At 33.7% G+C, this 20,022-nt stretch overlaps 1 protein-coding gene across 9 annotated transcripts in view; it reads left to right on the top strand.

The window, feature by feature from the left end:
• LOC125675520 (glutamate carboxypeptidase 2-like) overlaps nucleotides 1-13,465 on the top strand; it is a 283,989-nt gene extending 270,524 nt beyond the window's left edge. For all 9 annotated transcript variants that reach the window (XM_056158510.1, XM_056158503.1, XM_056158504.1 and 6 more), the window contains 6 exons: nucleotides 9,405-9,498; nucleotides 9,682-9,812; nucleotides 10,362-10,486; nucleotides 10,647-10,734; nucleotides 10,930-11,022; nucleotides 11,648-13,465. In XM_056158510.1, coding sequence (XP_056014485.1) covers nucleotides 9,405-9,498; nucleotides 9,682-9,812; nucleotides 10,362-10,486; nucleotides 10,647-10,734; nucleotides 10,930-11,022; nucleotides 11,648-11,837 — 721 coding nt within the window. In that variant the 3' untranslated portion in view covers nucleotides 11,838-13,465. The remainder of the gene's footprint in view (nucleotides 1-9,404; nucleotides 9,499-9,681; nucleotides 9,813-10,361; nucleotides 10,487-10,646; nucleotides 10,735-10,929; nucleotides 11,023-11,647) is intronic.
• Nucleotides 13,466-20,022: the final 6,557 nt, after the last annotated feature.

The raw sequence follows: 20,022 nt of genomic DNA, 5'->3' as shown, positions 1-20,022 counted from the left end.
AAATCTTTTAATTTTTTTAAATTACTTTATTGGGAGAACTTAATATTCCCCCCCCCCCCAAACCTTAAAATTTGGGTCATTTTATTAATTTCACCTTATTAAATTGATAGAAAATACATGTAGTACAAATGACTAAATAGGAGAAATATTTCAAGCCCCATAAAATTTGTAAAACCCAGGAGTTTCCGGGGGCTTCGCCCCCTGGGCCCCAACCAGGGCTTCGCCATGGACCCACTGCCTCATAAAGTGGCGCCCCGTAACCACAATTCCTGGATCCGCCCCTGTACATGTAGATATGAGGAGATACTGTCTGTATAAGTTGATAGCTCATCAAACGCACCTCCTGCGATGTGAAAGTGAAAATAGCTGCAATCCTCGCCGGCGGAATTATGGTAAGGTTCAATTTCAGCAACTATTTGCGATAATGTGCTCCACGAAGATTTCCTTAAAGATTACAATTATTCTAAATGAACCCTGTGCTTCCTAATCCCCGTAATGTAGTTCTTGTTCATCAGTGGCGGATCGAGAGGGTTGTAGTCACTCCACTTTACTTCCATAGTTTTAAACAAAACTGGTCATTTTACCAGTTTGCGATATTCACCCCTCTTTGGGGCCGGGGCGGAATAGGCACAAACTTGGGTCGCAATCCGCTCATCCTTTAAACAATTCCTGGATGCGCCCTTGCCCACAGGCACCTTAAATATGGATATTACTACCCCCCCCTCAACTTTTTTTCATATTTTTTTTATGGGAATAATTTCTCTGAAGTGTATGAATTCGTAGTCTATTTCATCCCTCTTCGATTCATGTAATCGTTTCACGTTTTTTTTTTTGTAAGCTTTAGAGATTGTCCTTCTACCGGTATAGAGATTGGCCTTCTACCGGTATAATAAAATTCATTTTATTATATACCAGTAGAAGGCCAATCTCTAAATACATGTATCCATACTTCCGGTGCCTGTGCCCTTGCCCGTGGAGAACAATACGTAAAGTGCACTTGTAAATATATTACCATTTTGTCTGTAATGATATTTCAGGGCCGTAAATTAACCTTCAATTTGGAGGAGGCAGGAAATTAGGCGGGGGTCTGGGGGCCTCGCTGAGCAGATTTTGTGCACACTGAACACGTTTCGTGCAAAATCCTTGATTCTAGGGCCTTCTTAGATGTTACTTGACTAACTCATTCTAAAAGAAAGATTTGGAATGCTTTTTAAGGGAGGTATCATGTTCTTAGTTATTGGAAACAACATAAATTCTAATGAACTTTAAATTTTAATTTTTTTTTGGCTCAAAAGTTGGAGGAGGCAGCTGCCTCTTCCGCCTCCATGTAATTTACGGCCCTGTATTTACGGGTGTATTCAATACCACCTCCTAATAAAAACACGGGGGTGGGGGGGGTGGTATCGTATAGACTCTCATTATTATCATTACAAACAAAATTACCGGTTCCTGTGATTAGACAAATATTGATTTATATTCACAAAATAAAAATTAAATCAAAATCGGAACCAGGAAAGCTTAATTGATTCCCAACTACATGGAAATGGACATAAGATTTTAATAGTGATATTGTTTAGCTACAGTTCATAATGCATAAGATATAATTGCAAAAGTCTATCTGTTAGTTGGATAATATCTTGTATACAATATGAGAATTTCATAAGTTAACATCAGGGACCTATATACTAACTAGTATATAGGTCCCTGTTAACATCAACACTGTTCCAAGTATCTGATTTAAATCATTACTTCTTTTTACTGGCTAACAATTTATATTTCTATTAATTTGTCTTGAAAATGAAAAATCCATCGTACCACTGGACTTGTTTATAAAATGAAATTGATCCAACTTCGCCCCAAAATCACAGATTAAACAGTGGCGGATCTAGACCTCACTGTGTGTGTGTGGAGGGGGGGGGGGGGCTTTTTTGGTCAAGCAAAGGAGATATGGTTTTGGTATTAAATGTTAATGAAAATTGAAACATCCATACTTCTTCATTATACTAGCCCGAATATTTAGAAATAATTGTCAAAGTGCACAAATGATCTTACAAAGATTTGGCCTAAAAGCAAAATATGCTTGACCTGGACCATTTAAATTGGCTTTAAAAGTGTTTCAGGTGTTTTCCCCCAAAAAGTCACTAAAATGATTTTAAAAGATTTGAGATGACCTTATAGAAATTAACAAATTTTGCACTAATCAAAATTTATAATCCATAGTTTTGAAATGTTTGAGTGGAGTATGAATGGTTGGTATGAGTGATTATATATCAATTGTACATCTTACCTTTAAAAGTATATATTATGATGCACTTAATTTCTATTTGTACAAATAAATTTAAAAAAAATTAAGCCTAAAAAAATAATTTAAAAAAATTATTATAATCCGAGGATTAATGTGCATTAAATTATACTTTGTTGTACAATATGAAAAAGGTACAAATTAAACAAATATTAGAAAGAGATTACATATCTTAATGGTAGTATAAGTTAACCACATTCACTAACTGCAAAATTGTAGCTCTCTGAGAAAATATTGGGACAGATCTGTACCAATTAATATTTTCTCAGAGAGCTACAGTTCTGCAGCTATTGCATTCACATGATTATGAATTTCACAATATTTCATATGAATTTAAACGTAAAAATTAAAATGTATCCTTTGTCTTTGTATTGGGTGATGTATATTGCAACATAATTTTCAATGTTCAAGCTGAGAATTGCTTTGCCATTATTTTCCAAATATCACCATATAAGCCTACAATATTACATATTATGTATCAAATGAATTATTTATAATATTGACTGAAATAGCATGATATGTTGATCATGATATGAAATGCTTATAAAAGTATTAGATGGCAAATTACAACCTCACAAAGTCATTCACCCAGTAATTGTAGATAAGGAACAATGAGAAACAAAGTCAGGGGCTTACTGAGCTGTAAAGAACATCCCATGTGTATTATACACAAAGGGATTAGTTGGGGTAAAATTCACCAGACAAAACCTGGGTACAGATATATAAAAAAAAATGGACAAAATGACCATGCAAGGACAAAGTCAATATTAGAAGTTTATTAAAGCATAATAACAAAATGTCACAGGACATAATACTGATTTTTATATAAATTCAGGGGGGAAATCTGTTCCTTTTGTAATGTTTACAAAAATGCATGTGTAAAATATATGTTATATTTTTATGAGATTGTTTTTCAATTTTATACTATAGATTTTGATAATTATTATTAAATGCTTATTCCTTTTATCATATCTATTGCAAAATATGAATTAAAATAGGATTTTCTTTTACTGATATAGAATACTAATAGGCTTTGTAATCATTGGGTTTACAAATTGCTACACAAGATCTGACATTTTTCACATAGCTTCTGCGTGCATGCATGTCATTTGATTCCATATCAACATATCAATTAATAAGCAAGATTCAAAATGTGAAATTACTTTGAAAAAAAAAAACACAACAAAAAACTTGATGACTGATAATCTATAATATGCATGATAGTTCAAATTTTCTTATGAATATATATGTATATCAAATGATATGTCAGAACAATCAATTTGCTATTATTGTACATACATGTATATGCTTTCATAATTTTGCTGTTGTGTGATAATGAAATATTGTCAAATTAAAAAAAAATGTGAAATTACAATTTATTGTCCTTAGGTTTGTAATCAAGAATGAAGGAGTAAATGATAACCTAGTGGTGGATCCAGAGGGGGTGCTGGTTCAGGAAATTTTGCTAAAATAAAGTAAAAATAACACATTTTGAGGGTGGACCCCCCTCCCTTGATAACCAAAATTAATGGTAAAATTCCCCTCTCAAAAATTCCTGGATCCATCCCTGTAAGCATTAGACAATCATTAATTTGTCATTCCATTATTCATAATTTCTTCATTGGACACATGGAGGCCAACTCTCACATGTGTGTATATAGACATAATTCCAATTATTTTGAAAATAAAGAGGTCAATTAGTACCAATTGAATTCAATATAAAATATATAAAGAATATCTTATCATGGATATAAAGATTAAAACATTTCAATCATGTTAATTAATATATTTTTAGGTCAATTGATTCTCTCATGTGACCTATTGCTAGTGGTCAGCTTCTGTTGTGACAGTAAACAAAACATCAAGCTTGAAAATATCATGATTCCTAGGGTAGAAATTCTGACTCCAGGAGGAACCAAACTTGATATATAGTGTTTATGTGTAAAACATTTAAATTTAGATAACATCTTCTTTAATGCTATTGATACTTTTAGGTAAAGAAGGAACAGGTAATTGTAAATTTCATGACCTCTATCAGTGATAATAATAATAAAATTTATATACATGCAGCCTTATATAAAACAGTTTATTACTCTAAGGTGCTTTACACAATCTGATTAAAATAAGATCTTTGATCCGCTCCGTTATTGTTATGTCGTTTCAATAAGATCTTTGATCCGCTCCGTTATTGTTATGGAGAGGATCAAAGATCTTATTTATAACAATAACGGAGCGGATCAAAGATCTTATTTTAATGAGATTGTGCTTTACAAGGGCAAGAAGAGGAATGCAACAATAAAATAGAATTAAATGACATTATGACAACTTATACATGTATCTGTAAATTAAATTATCAAAATAAAACACTAATGGCTAAAAGTTGGTTGGTTTTTTGGGTGGTTTTTTTTTTTGGTATTTGATAATTAAAAACACAGTTTATATATACATGTTAGAATCTAAAGGTTTTGATACTAGCTTTAAAATAGATGGAACCAAAAATGGTCATAGTAATTACATGTCTTTATGATTTAAAAGAATCCTTCTTTAATTTTGTTGACACTAGAATATTATAAATGATGGATGCATTGTCAAGAAAAACAGAAAGATGTACAAAAATTGTGACACTTGCAACTCCAGGGTTCTGATTCAAGGTCAGATCCAAATAGTGTTAAAAGTGTATATCAAGTTTATAATTGTAAAATGTTTCATCAGTATAGACGCTTTTGGGGGAATGAATTACACCTTATACATGTATTATACTTCTACTGAATATTAGAATTTAGCATATAAATGCATGCCTAGAGCAAGAAAAGTTACTGTATTATATAGATTTCATTCATATTGAGGTTAGTAATACTTTTAACTAAATAACTCAGGTATTTAGTTAAGGTCAGTGTCTTGTTGATATTTTTGATGTGTGTATGCATGTACGTGTATGTGTGCGTGTGTGTGTGAAATACAAAAAAATCCATAAAGATTTGTTTCAGAGTTTTGAGTAGTGATCAGTTTTAGCAATCATCAACAGCTAGGGTATGAATCTGTACACTCATCTTTGTTAATTTCTAAAAAGACTTAAATTGCATTTCAAAAGTAGTCAAGTGTTATGTGAAGGAGATTTGAGGAACATATGTTCCTGCTAAATGTGTGTGATCATACATTTGGGGTGTCAATGGATGGAAAATCATCTGAAGATCGAAGTTTTGAAGAAATTGAAATACTTTATTGAATATTAATCAATCTTATTTTCATTCTAAAATCATGTACTCAAAGGAATTTTCTTTCAATTACATATGTAAGTGCATTAAATTGAATTATTTTTCTATTTCTTACTTACATTTAAAACAGTTATGTTTGTCATTTTGTTTCTCAAAGTAGAAAATATTTTCATGTAGATTTTTCTTCCAAGATTATTATTCCTTAGATTTCAATTTAGAACATTCAAGTAAAAGAAAATAAGACTCTAAAAAAGGAGGTCTCCATGTGAATTGAGAGAAAGAAACGGAAATTATAAATTCTGTGGTGACATTAAATTTCATTTCATAATTTTGCCAGCTATAATAAGGTATGATATGAGATTCAGGGTGGTACATTTATGTGCATACATGTACCTTGTATCTCCAATTGAAAATTGATTGCTTTAAATCAATTTCAACATTATGAATATCCTACAAAAGTAAAACATAATGATTTTAAAGTTTAAAAAACACATTGTTTCACTCCTGAAACCTTGACCTCACATGGATATATATTGGTATTTAGTGTTGGTAGGTTTTGGTTCTTTTTGGGTGGATTTTGGATAATGTAGTGAATTTCAGTTAGTTGTAGCACAGTAACATGGAGTGAGCTTGCTTGCTTCCTGATATCTAGTCAATCACTTTTTAAGACATACATATTTTTCAAACTTGCATTGCACATATTTGTTTACATTTTTGGTAGGAGTGTTTTATATGCTCACTATATATGTCATCTTCATATATAGATGTGTAATTGTTTGCAAAAAGAGGAGACATCTAAATTCCTAATAAAAATGATAATTACATTTAAATCATAATTGTGCACTTCATGTACTTTTTACATGCAAAATCATTTCATATAATTATATGGTTTTTGTATTTTCTGTCCATATCTGTAAGTCTGTCTGTCACAAAGTCTTAAATTGTGCATTAAAATGCTTCTCCTCCTGTATGGATTATCTGATAAACTTGAAACTTTGTACAATGCTTCATTGCCATTTGCAGATGTGCACATTGTTGGGAGAGGATTTATTGTTATCCTAAAAGTTATAGTGGTTCGATCCAAGAGGGATGCGGGTGTAAAATAGCTTGTGACCATTTCTCCTAGTTGCAAACATATTGCAGAGTCTTGAATTTTTTTTTTTTTTATATACAATACTTCATTATCATTTAATGATGTCTAGATTTCTCTGACCCAGGAATCTAATATTTTCCTAAAATCTACAGTGGATCAAAAACAAGTATTTTAAGTGTTGTTTTTTTTTTTTTACCCTTTATTGAATAATCTTTGTAAAATTGCATGTGCAAAAGTAAAGATGCTTTGAAAATTCAATTACAAAATTAAACATTTCACTGGTTTGTTAAGGTACTCACTACACTAAAGCTTTATGACACTATGTTACAAGATGGCGATTTAAATGTTTTGGGAAAGTATTTGTATTGATCGATTTATTCGTCTATAACACCATAGCTAAGTGGTTAATTAATAAAGCATTGGGCAAGAGAGAGAGAGAGAGAGAGAGAGAGAGAGAGAGAGAGAGAGAGAGCATTGGGCTGGTGAACTACAGATCTTGAGCTCAAATCCACCAGTCTTTTGTTCATGTGTTGAAATAATATTTTTGAAAATCATGTTTTTATCCAAATTTGCATTTTTTGCTGTTTTTGGCATACACACTTATTGTATATCATCAGATCTTTTTTAAAATATTAAATCTATTTGTACTGATTTGAGAAACTATTTCCCGGTGTAGTGAGCCACCTTAAATGTAAACATAAAAAGACTCCAGTCTTTGTTTACATAACACAGAATGAAGGCTAAAATATTGCTTTTATTCCTGCATCCAGAAGGTTAAAATTTTGGCTGTGAACAAACAAAAAAAACAAACGTAAACGTCCTGTTTGAGAATTTTTCACTTGTATGGAGACGTCACCATTGCCAGTGAAGGGCTGCAACATTTAGGTCTATGCTCGGTGCTTATGCCCCTTTGAGCAGGGGTGGATTAATATTGTGTCACACATTTAGGTAATGTCATATAACTGTAAACAATGTCTCTAGAGGATTTGGGTGTTGCTCAACCGGAAATGTAATAAATGAATGCATAAGATTGGATCATACTTCTTTTTGGACTAGAACATCCAGGACTGAACTTTCTTAGGGTCGAGATGTCTGTTAACCGTTTATTCGTATTTACCTGTCAAAGTCTTTTTGACGCTTCAGGTATAGGAGAAAGTACTTTGACTTCAGAATGAATGCGATTGTCAGAGGGAGAATGATGGACCGAAGCATGCATTTTGTAAAATGATTCTTGTGTTGTTAAATCTTCGAGAATCTTGTTGGAGATGTCTGATTCGGTTCACGAAACAACTTAGCATCATCTAGCAGTAGCAGATTTCACCGTAAGCACTTAATTAACACTAATTTTAATATATTGTAAACAAATTGTAACTGTAAGCTAGGCTATTCCAAAATTCCACAACATATCAGAGGAACCGGTAATTTAGCCTGTACATAATGATAAGAGTAGGGGTATATACCACACACCCCTAATAAAAGCACTGGGATTACTGAATCAGAATGACAATTGGGGTGGGACGATAAAAGCAGAATTTTCGAATTATTTTGAAGCGAAGTCTTTTGGGTTATTTTTTTCATTGGGGATGGTACCATAGGGCCTACTATTATTATTACAGACAAAAATACCGGTTCCTGTGAATATTCACACCTGACGACCTGTAAAGGGTTGTAAATAGAGAATGTGAACAGCTGCATGTAAATAAGTTAGTGTTCTAACTGCATAATTTAATACCGTTCAATTTTATTCTAATATTTTTGTGATAGGGTTATATGTATACAATTGAAATTGCATGGGAAAGAGTTTAGTAATGCAGAGCTCTAATATAATTTAATTTCTCATGTTGTTTAGACATTTATCCATTAACACATGTATAGGTCTACATAATTTAGGAATGTAATTACTAGATATAAAGTTAATGTCATTCCTTAGCTTGCAAGTACATTCTTAAGAATCATGACAAACAACACTCTTTAAGATACAATTTTCTGCTTTATTACTATATTCATGGGATAAAAGTCCCCATCCTGTGTTTTATTTGGGATATTTATTCCCATTCATGCTCAAATAGGATATTCACTGCCATTTCATGTTCATTATGGGACATTTCCTCCTATGGGACATTGTATCCCATTTTGAATTTAAATATGGGAGTTAAAATCCTATGGGAGAAATTATATTTTTTCTCCCATGGGATTTTTGGTAGGAGTGAAAATCCCCCAAGTGGGATTAAAAATCCCTCCAAAATCCCATGGGATTTTTTGATTTCAGGTGAAATATCTTAAAAACTACAATAGTTACAAGTGTAAATGTTGGTGCATGTCTTGTGAACATAAAATCCCATCTTTTTTTGTAAAGGGTTTATTTGTATCCTTAATAAAAGGGTTGGCGAAACTCCGGACTTTTGTCGTGTCCAGAGTTAAATGTCGCACTGTTTATTATCTATTAACAATAATAATTTCATTCATATATCGATTCGATATATCCCAGTGAACTCGAAATAAAAGACACCACAGAGTCATCAACGTTTGTCATTGAACACCGTCACCATCTGTGTGCTATTAATATTTTTTTTTTTTTTTTTTTTTTTTTTTTTTTTTTTTTTTTTTTTTTAGAAATTCCGTCTAGTCATTACTGATGGCATATCTTTATTCTTTACATTTTTTCGAAATTTGATAGATATAAAAAGGCCATGCTAATAGGAACATCTATTCAGTTTATGTTAGAGGTGTCCTGCGTTTCATCTTGACAACATGACACATTTTTGAACATCTAATCTAACTTCTCTGTTTACAGTGTGTATTATTCCTTGGGATCAGGAAGTGACATGGCCACATTTTATCAAAGAGCAGGTGTACCCAGTATAGACATGTGGTTCACGTACGACGAGGTGAGAATTCGAGAGAGAGGGGGGGGGGGGGGGCAGTATCCTTCATGTCAGAAACTTGTTTGTGTCCACGTCTTGTAGTGCACGGAAGATGTGTTCTGCAGTGTCCCTCGGTTATTTCATTTTATGACAATGTTTTTACTGCTCCATGACCAATTGATTGACTGTGATACTTTGATATTTCAGAGTAAATGGGATATTCTGTCGTACCCTGTGTATCACTCCGCGTACGAAACGATGTATCTGTACGAACGCTTCATCGATCCCGACTTTTCGTACACGGCAACAATGGCCAAGCTATGGGGAGTATTGGCATGGTAAGAACAGTATATGAGGCCTAATACTATAAATATACTTAACTGCCTTGAGTATTTTGCATAATATTTCATCTGTAAGTACGTGTAGTATTACAGTATTTTAATGCATTTCATTTAAAAGATAAGTAGTTGAATATGATAGAGGCAAATATTATGAAATTTTCTCAATGTCTCTACTCTGGCTTTGAAAATAGTCAACTGTTTATTCATTTTGTTATTTAAAAAAATCATTTTGAAAACACATGAGGGTATCAACCGACTTTTTACGCTGTTGCAGTTCTGTGTGAATACCTTGTGTATTTTCAACAACGACAAAATATTTATTTTTTGCATTTACTTTTTATTGTGATTTTTGTCGGAATTCCCAGCCGTTAAAATATATACGTTCTGTATTCATTAAGATTATTACGCGCATTGTTCACAATAGTATGAGAAAATAGCTATTAGTACAATTTGTAAAGATATCAAAGGCAAAAACATCGGAAATGTAAATATTAATCAATACGCAGCGAAAGACAGGATATAATGAAACCGTCTGGTGTCTTTTAGGAACATTGCCAATGAGCCCGTTTTAAAATATGACGTCAGGAGATACGCAAAGGCCATCAATACATTCATTGAATCTCTGAAGAAAGAATTTGGTGAAAAGTGGTCTCAACAAAACGTCAATATAGGTATACTTGTAATATACTTATGTACATGTAATTTATATTATATAGCTGATTTTGTCGGTAAACAAGATTGAAAATCTATGTCCACACTGTATTTTGATATGATGAATGTTAAATGATGAATTTAGGTACAAAATAGAAATTGTTATCTTCTTTTCAACAGTCGCTCTCGAATCTGCAGCACAGAATTTAACATCTGAAGCAGACACTTTCCATAAAAACCTAGAGCATAAAAATTCTCACGGAACAAGGTAATTCATAAATTTATCATGACTATACATTCCTATATATATATATATATATATATATATATATATATATATATGCAATGTATTTGTGTAAGGTATGTACAGAACAAACTAACGGAATGCAGCGTGAAATTTGCCCCATTAAGGTACCACTCTTGAATACTCAATACTGAATTTAGATATCATTTTTCTTAACAGTACTCTGGAGAAAAGAATGATAAACGATAAGTTGATACAGTTTGAGCGGGCGTTCATCGATTGTGAGGGGCTACCGGGACGTCCTATGTATAAGTAAGTAAATTTTGTAAAACTTGAAGGTGTGGTTAGACAATTTATTTATTTACAAACCAATGACCCACTTGGGCATGGATAACAAATAAACATGTATGATTATTGATCATTATACCAGACATTATAACTTACATATTTCAGTATATGATGACAATATGCATCCACTCTGTGATTAAGATCTGAACCAGCTGAGCGTATCTCGTGCTCTTTTTTACAGTTGATGTGAAATAGGGTTTGCATTAAGTAGCCAGGCTACAAAATGCATCGAAGGACTGTGCTTAATATCTGTTTACTTATAAATCAGTTGGTTTTACAAAAAATTGTAAAAAATAACCTACAAACCAATAGGTATTTTCAATTTTCATGTTTAGAACTGAAAGGCTACAATGCATAGCCCATATATGAAACAATCTTTAGACTTATTTAGTTCCGTGTTGAATTTTTCATTTGTATGCTTGAATATTAGTCTTTGTGTTATTGTCCCCTCGCACGGAATACGAATGGGGGGGGGGGGGGGGGGGGGGGGGTTACAGTGTTGCGATGGTATATGTACATGCATATATATTGCGTCAGGTTCGATATTGGTCCAGATGCATTTTCTACAAATATATTGGCTTTCTTGCAGACACGTGATGTTTGCACCAAGTATGTACGATTCCTACTCGGACAATAGTTTTCCAGGCATCGTGGACACCATGAATGAGATAGAGAAGGAGAATGCTATCGAAAAATGGGACATTTTAAAACAACAGGTGTCTGTCGCGACATTTACCATACAATCCGCTGCTAACACATTGACTGACATTGGACTATGATAATTATCGCTTATACATCTTCCTAGAATTTTATTTAACTTTTACATTTGTAGATAGACACCATTCTGTTCATGATATTTATTTCTAACAACTGTTTGAAAGGAGATGGATGAATGAGATTCATTTATATGGTTACATTTCCATGTGTGAGGCTGATGAACGTATTTTATCATCTTTTAAGTAATACACTGATTGATTATTTTGTGGTACATGTATTTTATTTCCAGAAATAAGTATAGAAGAATTTACACGAAGAGTAGTACAATAAAAATATCACGAAGCCGATTGAGTATACCCGACTAGTTTCTGTGTTGAATTGAAGAAAAAACTAGTCAGTATATGGCTATATGATTTTTGTTTTGTTATACTACTACTTGTGTAGATTTTTCTATACCTATCTCTGGATTATTGACGAATGAGCGGTTAGTAAAATAAGCTTAGTGTCATTCATGTATACAAGTGTCTGTAGAGTATACCCAGTCTGAAGGTTGTTTGTATAATTATATGGCCAGTTAATTTTTTTGAATTTTAATGAAATGTTTGTGGGAAAAAGAATTTTTACTGTGGCCAGTTGCGTCTGCATTCCCCATTTATGATATATAGTTTTGATATATTTTCAAAAAGGAACGTATCAGCGAATGAAAAATATATATACTTGTATTCATTATTTCATAATTCATTCATTTATTCAAGAAAACCTCCTTTTATTTATTTATTTTTTGGCAATTCTTATATTTAAGAATTGTAATTATATTTACCAGTGTTTAATTAGTATCAGCTTATGGTTTTTTCCAGTATATTTTGTTTCTTTCTAACAAGCAATGACTTTTCAACTCATTGACACCTGTATATTTCTGAATACAGAAGGAATAAATGTCGAGGTTGTTAATATCATAAATATTATAAGTATAAATATTATAGGGGATGAATAAACAACAGAAGCCTGGGTTAAAATCTGAAATCCGTTCTTCCCAATCAATGAAATCATCTCCTGCTTTCCTTTTTTTGAATAGCTTCGTAATAAAAACAAGTTAAACATTAAAATATAACTCATTAATGTTGACAACCAAAATTTGGACCTTCTTAACGCAAGGATAAGAGCAGTATTGTAGCCTTTACTCTGTGTTAAGTAAACAAGACTCGAGCATTGTTTCTTTTTACAAACAAACTAGTGAAATGTTTATTTTGTAATTTAAAGCATCCTAAGTTGAGTTTGCACAGACACAAATTTAAGTTTTAAATGGCACGTTTCACCTAAATAATATACTTTATGTTCTGAGGTTTTATCATAATGTAAAAACTTTTTTGTATGAAACCTTTTAAACACGTTAGACAGAAGATTTTGATCATTAAAAGTGAAAAACAAAATTTTGGGGAAAATTGTGAATCAGTCCTTCTAATAAATCAATAATATGGAAGTTTTTACATAGGGACCTCTTTTAATTCCTGTGTAAAAACTTGAGTGGCTTAATGAATACATTTTATATAACCTGTGTTTTAAAATCATTTTGCATATGTGATGGGTATGATTAGATTGGTTTAAAATTTGGTTTAGAAGTTGAAAAATGATGAAATATTTTAATTCCGGTGTAACAATAAAATGAAAATCTCGACCATTGTGGTTCCAAGTTGTTTGTTGTTGTTTTTTTCTCTCTTCTTCCAACCTGTAAATATTGAATTATGCTACAATAGATACGCATGTATGTGATCTCTCCCGGATTGGCAAGCAGGTTCCCGGAGTCGAGGATATGAAACCATGTCTCCCACTGGGAATCGAGAATCTCCCGGATCCTTTCTGACCGTAACATTTTCACTCTTTCACTGGTCCTTCTGTATACATATGAACTGATTTCTGTTACATGGAGCAAATTGGGGCTTTAGGATTTGGAGTAATTGAATTCATCTGGTGTAGAATTTGATCAAAATAGTCTTGAGTGATCGTTTATGGATCAAATTCAAGAATCAGTAACTCGTGTTTTTATGTTAGTTCTTTTTTATAGTAACAACATTGTCTTTGTTTGTAAGGCTATTACAAGGACCTTGGTATTAATTCCACATTTGGTAATCTAACCGCCCTTTCAAAATCATGCTTCAGTTTAAGGTGACTCGTTACACTAAGAATTTATTTAATGGCTCGTTTAAGCAACTCGTATGAAGTATGGTTTCACTATCGAAAAAGTAATACAAGCTCTCGCCTATTTTATATGATTTTTGTTGTTGTTATATTTTCTGGAATGATAAAAAAAGTGTTCATTTTGCAAGAGCTTTTACAGTGTACAGTCCAAGTTTCGCTGTGATTTGGTGCATGATCTGAATATCAAATAAAACATGTCTAATGAAAGGTGACGATAACGAACAGTGATCAATCTCATAACTCCTATAAGTCATACAAAATGGAGAGTTGGGCAAACACGGACCCTCGGATATACCCGAAGTGGGATCAGGTGCGAGTGTGACCGGTCGACAGGGGATGCTTACTCCTCCTAGGTACCTGATCCCACCTCTGGTATGTCCAGGGGTCCGTGTTTGCCCAACTATCTATTTTGTATTGCTTATAGGAGTTATGAGATTGATCACTGTTCGTTATCTTCACCTTTCATGAGGAATATGTTTTGGTTTCAGCTGACAAAGCTTGTCACAACATTGTCTTTGTTAGTAAGGATCATTATTACAGCTGTATTTCAAACGGACTGCATTACTTCCACTTTTGCTAATCGTACCGTTCCTCCAACTGCCATTTCAAAGGACGAAATTCTTCAAAACCATGCTTCAGTTTTAGACACATTTAATATCCAAGTCAATGGGTCGGATGAATATGAGTTACCGTACCTATACTGGATTCCTAAACTTCATAAAACCCCTTACAAACAAAGATGCATTGCTGGATCGAATAAATGTTCTACCAAGCCCCTATCTTTGCTCCTCGCGAAAATATTAACAGCTGTGAAGGAGAGACTTCAAACGTACTGTGCGACTACGTATGCCAGAAGAGGTTTAAATCAAATGTGGATTCTAAGGAATTTTTAATTAGTAAACTTGAAATCACAAATCTTTTTTCAAATCAACATCAAAACGTACGACTTCGTATGTCACATATATGTATATAACCATCATAATTTTCACAATAAATTGTACAGTTTTTTGACACATGCATTACATGTATATACCATGGGCTTACATAAACATATAAAATAAGACTCTTCTGACTTGGTTGTGAAGGTGTTGGAATTAAGCAAATGAAATTATTTGATTTGATTGAATATTGTTTTCGAGAATTTTTCACTCATATGGAGACGTTGCCGGTGAAGGGCTGTAAAATTTAGGACTATGTTCGGCGCTTACGGCCTTGGAGCAGGGAGGGATATTTATCGTGCCACACCCACTGTGGCACGGGACCTCGGTTTATGCAGTCTTATCCGATGGACTGCCCCATTTAGTCGCCTTTTACGACAAGCAAGGGGTACTGAGAACCTATTGTAACCTGGATCCCCACGGGACCAAATGAAATGAGAATGTATGCCACTGGACAATTGATATGAACATGACCAAAATATGTATGAAAGATACACGCATCATATTGCTAATCTATGTGTTCTATGATAGATATAAATTATGAATTCACAAACAGTATTACAAAAAGAAAAAAAACCAGTTTCTGTACTCATGAAAAAATGTTTAGGAAAGACAATTTGCCATCTTTATGTCGCAACCAATGATTACAGACACGTAATACTCATCATAAACTGGATTTTAGTGTAAACCATATTTCATGTATAAATTCTGACATGCAGAAAGCATCATCAAAGAGCATTCCGAAAAAGATTCAGAAACACTTTAAAAACTATATTTTCAGCATTGATCGGCATCGTAAACAGTCCGGGATTCGGCGTCGTGTTGTTAGAAGGCTCATCAGTTTCACTTATGTCGATAAGCTCTGCAAAGTGGTCATTTTTCCACTTCATTGTCTCAAATGAGAAGAATTGCTCTTGAGAACGAAATGATTAGAAGATCAATTGATCCCTAACTGAAGAGGCGTTCACGATCAGAATACTGATGAAAGTGGTATGATTGCACCCAATACGGTAAGATATTTCCAAGCTGCCTTTTGAATCCATATTGAACAACAGTTGAGAGGAAGCGCAAAATAAAAATACAATGAAATTGATCCGGGTATTTAGATCCTTCTACATAATTTGTGATCATAAAATCAAAATTACATAAAATCTGATACACTTTTCAAGTTATCAATTTCAATATAGTTATTTGGAAGATCAACAATATCGTTCCTGTTTCTTTTTTAAAACATATGTGGAAGATTGATCACTGTTCGTTATCTTCGCCTTGCATGATATAAATAAAATGCGTATCTGGGTATGAGTAGAATCAACCCTTGAAATGAAAACTGGTATGCCATATAACGAAACAGCCCAAAACTTCCCCTCTATCGGCCAAACTACGATAAGAAGTGATCCATGTTTAAATATTTCTTATATATCGGACTAACTATATTCTTTAAAAATATTTTCATCAATAACAAGGCTATAGAATGAGGTAACATCATATCCATGCGACTCTAGTAAGATAGGTGAAGATGTTTTTATCATGATGTTTCGACCCCCAATGTCAGAGTTGAACGAAAGCCTAATAGTCTTAACAAGTTGCTGTCCTTTTTTTTAAATCTTGAAACATGCAAACGTTTCATTTAAAGTCTTATTGCTAGAGCGGTAATGATATATAGGCCTAACGGGTATGAAATATTTGTACATGTAGCTTTGACCTTTAACCTCAGAATTAAGCGTCTTCCTTGTATTTGATCTGGACCTCTAAAGTTCAAATTCCGCATGGGTCATAATCTGGTCTAAATGATAACAGTTGAATTTCATACCTTAATGTAATGATAAAAAAGGTGAAGATTGACTGTATATTGTTTAATGTCCCTGTCAAGGATCTTTCACTCATATGGAAACGTCGTCATTGCAGTTGAAGGGATTCAGAATTTAGGCCTATGCTCGGCGCTTATGGCCATTGATCAGGGAGGAATCTTTATCTTGCCATACCTGCAGTGACAGGAGGCCTCGGATCTGGATGCATTGGCTGAAGTCATTATTCCCTCTTGGTTTGAACAAGTTCAATGACTTCACCAGCATACAACTTGCTTAACCTTTCAATGCAATATTTCAACCGTCCTCTCCATCTGACTGCCATATTTCCATGTGCTTTAAGTTTCTTTGTTTGCGTCCAATATCCGGACACATTACTGTTAATCCGGCGCTTGAGAAATAACAGAAAAAAAGATGTATAAAAAAATCAATGTTCCGCCAGATGGTTCATACATGCTGGTCATTTTCTGGGACAGTTCTATTAGGTACATTTTACGGGTTCCTTGTTCAAGGATTAATTCCCATATTCTACATCGGCCTCACTTTTTAAATATCATGGTCTATCTTTTTTCAGTTGAAAAGGCGAAGATAATGAACAGTGATATAAGTTTCAAACATATGATATATCATTTTAAAATCATTCTATTTACACGGATATTTCAGATATTACTTTTTTTTAAAAGGAGGCCAGTGTCAAAGTAGGCGTCGACAAGATAAAGAACCTTCCCTGTTATGGCCTTGATTCGAGAGTCATGTTTTGGTCAAAATTTGAGACTTTTCATTTAAATGCTGGTGACGTCTCTACATGAGTGAAAAATTCTGCAGTAGGACTTAAAACAACATCTATAAACAAAAACACCCTGAGCCATGTGGGTTATCGCGAAACAGCTTCTATTCGATTTCAAAATATCCATATACGTACATGTATTCAGATTTGGTTTCACTGTAATCAGACATGATAGAAGTATTAATCAATAGCATTCACTGCTTCTCCAAAATCAATCAGGTGTTGAAAATGTCATCCATGGAATTTCAGATCAAAACTCGACAGACAATCCCTAATACAATATAAAGGCAAATCGGTAGGTAACAGAGTCCCAATTAATCAATAGCATCGTACCACCCTGTCTTGAAAGACCTAAACAAAATTCTGAAGAAGCATATTCCCATTCCTCACATTAACTTTACAATTTACATTAACATACACTTCATTGTTATTTCGGATTTCAAACATTTCGGTTGAGCATCACTGGAGAGACATTGTTTGTCGAGATGCGCATCTGGTGCATCAAAATTGGTACCGTATAAGTTTTACATTAACCCAAGAAAGGCCGAGGTCTTTAAAGAACCTCCCATGGCTGCCTGCAGACGCCCGAGAAATCTGAAAGACATGGTGGTGCGAACCAAATTGGAGAATACTTTGCCCAATGGGGACTTTAAAACATGTTCTGATGGCAGATGCCTGTTGTGCAAACACAGACAGTTTTAAGAACCCTGTCACTGGCCAGTGCTACCAAATACTTGGGGACACATCATGTCGCACGGACAACTGTGTTTATCTCATAAGCTGTAAGGTATGTGACCAACAATACGTAGGTGAAACTGGGGACCTACGTAGAAGGACCAATAACCAATGGTCTACCATTAAAACCAAAAGGGTCAAATAACCCGTTGTCGAGCATTTCAATCTTGCAGGACACAAATGGGAAGACATGACAGTAGTGGTTATTGCCCATACTACTCAATGGACCGATGTGAGAGAGAAAAAACAAGGAGAAATTCTGGATGAATATACTGAAGTCATTCCTCCCCAATGGCAAGAACAAATCCAATGACTTCACCAGAATGTATGTGGCTAGCTTCCCCTAGTTATAACTCAGTGTTGTTCTGTTGGTTTTACACTTTCTTTTTTGCCGTCTACTTGTCACGGCATCATCATTAGCAGTCATTTTTGTTATTCATTATTGTTTATAGTATCCTTGCTTAGTCCCCCTAATTATTTTCTTCATAATTTTACTATACTCCAATGCCAGAGTGGATTGATTTATTTTTCGATTTAATCTTTTCACATTATTTTATAATTTTTATATTTTATTTGTCATCACAGTTCAACACTACTTATACAGCTTTACACCTCCAGGTGCAGTCCCTGAAACGTTCTACTTTACCATTTTTCCGTTCGCTCACCGTTCGTTCACCGTTCTTTCAGCGTGCGCTCTCCGTTCACAGTTTTGCGTTCAGCGTGCGCTCACCGTTCGTTCACCGTTCACAAAGCTTTCAGCGTGCGCTCACCGTTCGTTCATCGTTCAGTCTTTTCATTGTCATTCGGAACACCAAAGTGAAAGGACCAATCTTGATAGCAAGGCGAAAATGAAAATTGAACGTGTGCGTAAGAGTGGAAGGAGACTTTCTTACTATATCAGAAATTTAATTTTGAAGTACAAAATGTCAGGATTATCCTCTGTGAATGCCGAAAGGTTCATTTGAGCTTTTGTTAAAAACAATTCTAAATGAGAGACGAATATAAGAGCTTGTCGTTATGAATTTAACCCAAGTACAAAAAATAAGGCAGTTTCAGGTGATGAAAACCTCTTCCCCTGTGTTCACGATTTAGCATTTACAAGTTCGGGCACAATTTATTATAATTATTTTGCATTGCTTGACAAGAAGAGTTTTAAACAAGTCACACACATCCCTACTTCGAAAAAAACACACCAAAAAAAACAAAAACAACAACAAACAAACGATGTTACATAATGTACATTGTACCGTATGTACGTGTCAGAAAGTCAAACCTGATATAGCTATTTTTACGCCTATATTTATGAAAGACATTGTCAATAAACTGATATTTACTACTCTTGCCAAATTTTAAACTTTTGTAACATTTGTCCTTAATGCAAAGATGTAATTGTTTATCTGGCACGTTTCTGCATTAGCCTTTAAACGTTTTACGGGTAGTTCAGTATAATAAACAGTTTTATCTACATCAAATATATACAAATATTGCACGATCTAACTACAATCTATGGTCACATCAATAATAAAAACAGAAAATTTTGTACTGATTATTTCCTCGGGTCGATGTAACTGCGACACTTGAATGACACAAAATGTAATTATAGGTTATAGACTTTGTATGGGAAAATATGACGACCGAGTTTTTTGGCGCGTAGACGGACCGAGCTTGCGAGGTCCGTTCGCGACAAAAAACGAGGTCGTCATATTTCCCATACAAAGTCTATAACCTTTTTATTATATACTTTCAATTTCATTTAGAAACTAACAATAATTTTATTTTTAAC

This window comes from Ostrea edulis, chromosome 3 (genome assembly GCF_947568905.1).
Source record: "Ostrea edulis chromosome 3, xbOstEdul1.1, whole genome shotgun sequence".
Taxonomy (NCBI): domain Eukaryota; kingdom Metazoa; phylum Mollusca; class Bivalvia; order Ostreida; family Ostreidae; genus Ostrea; species Ostrea edulis.
The sequence above is the reverse complement of the archived record's forward strand: the minus strand, read 5'-3'. Positions and strand labels throughout refer to the sequence as shown.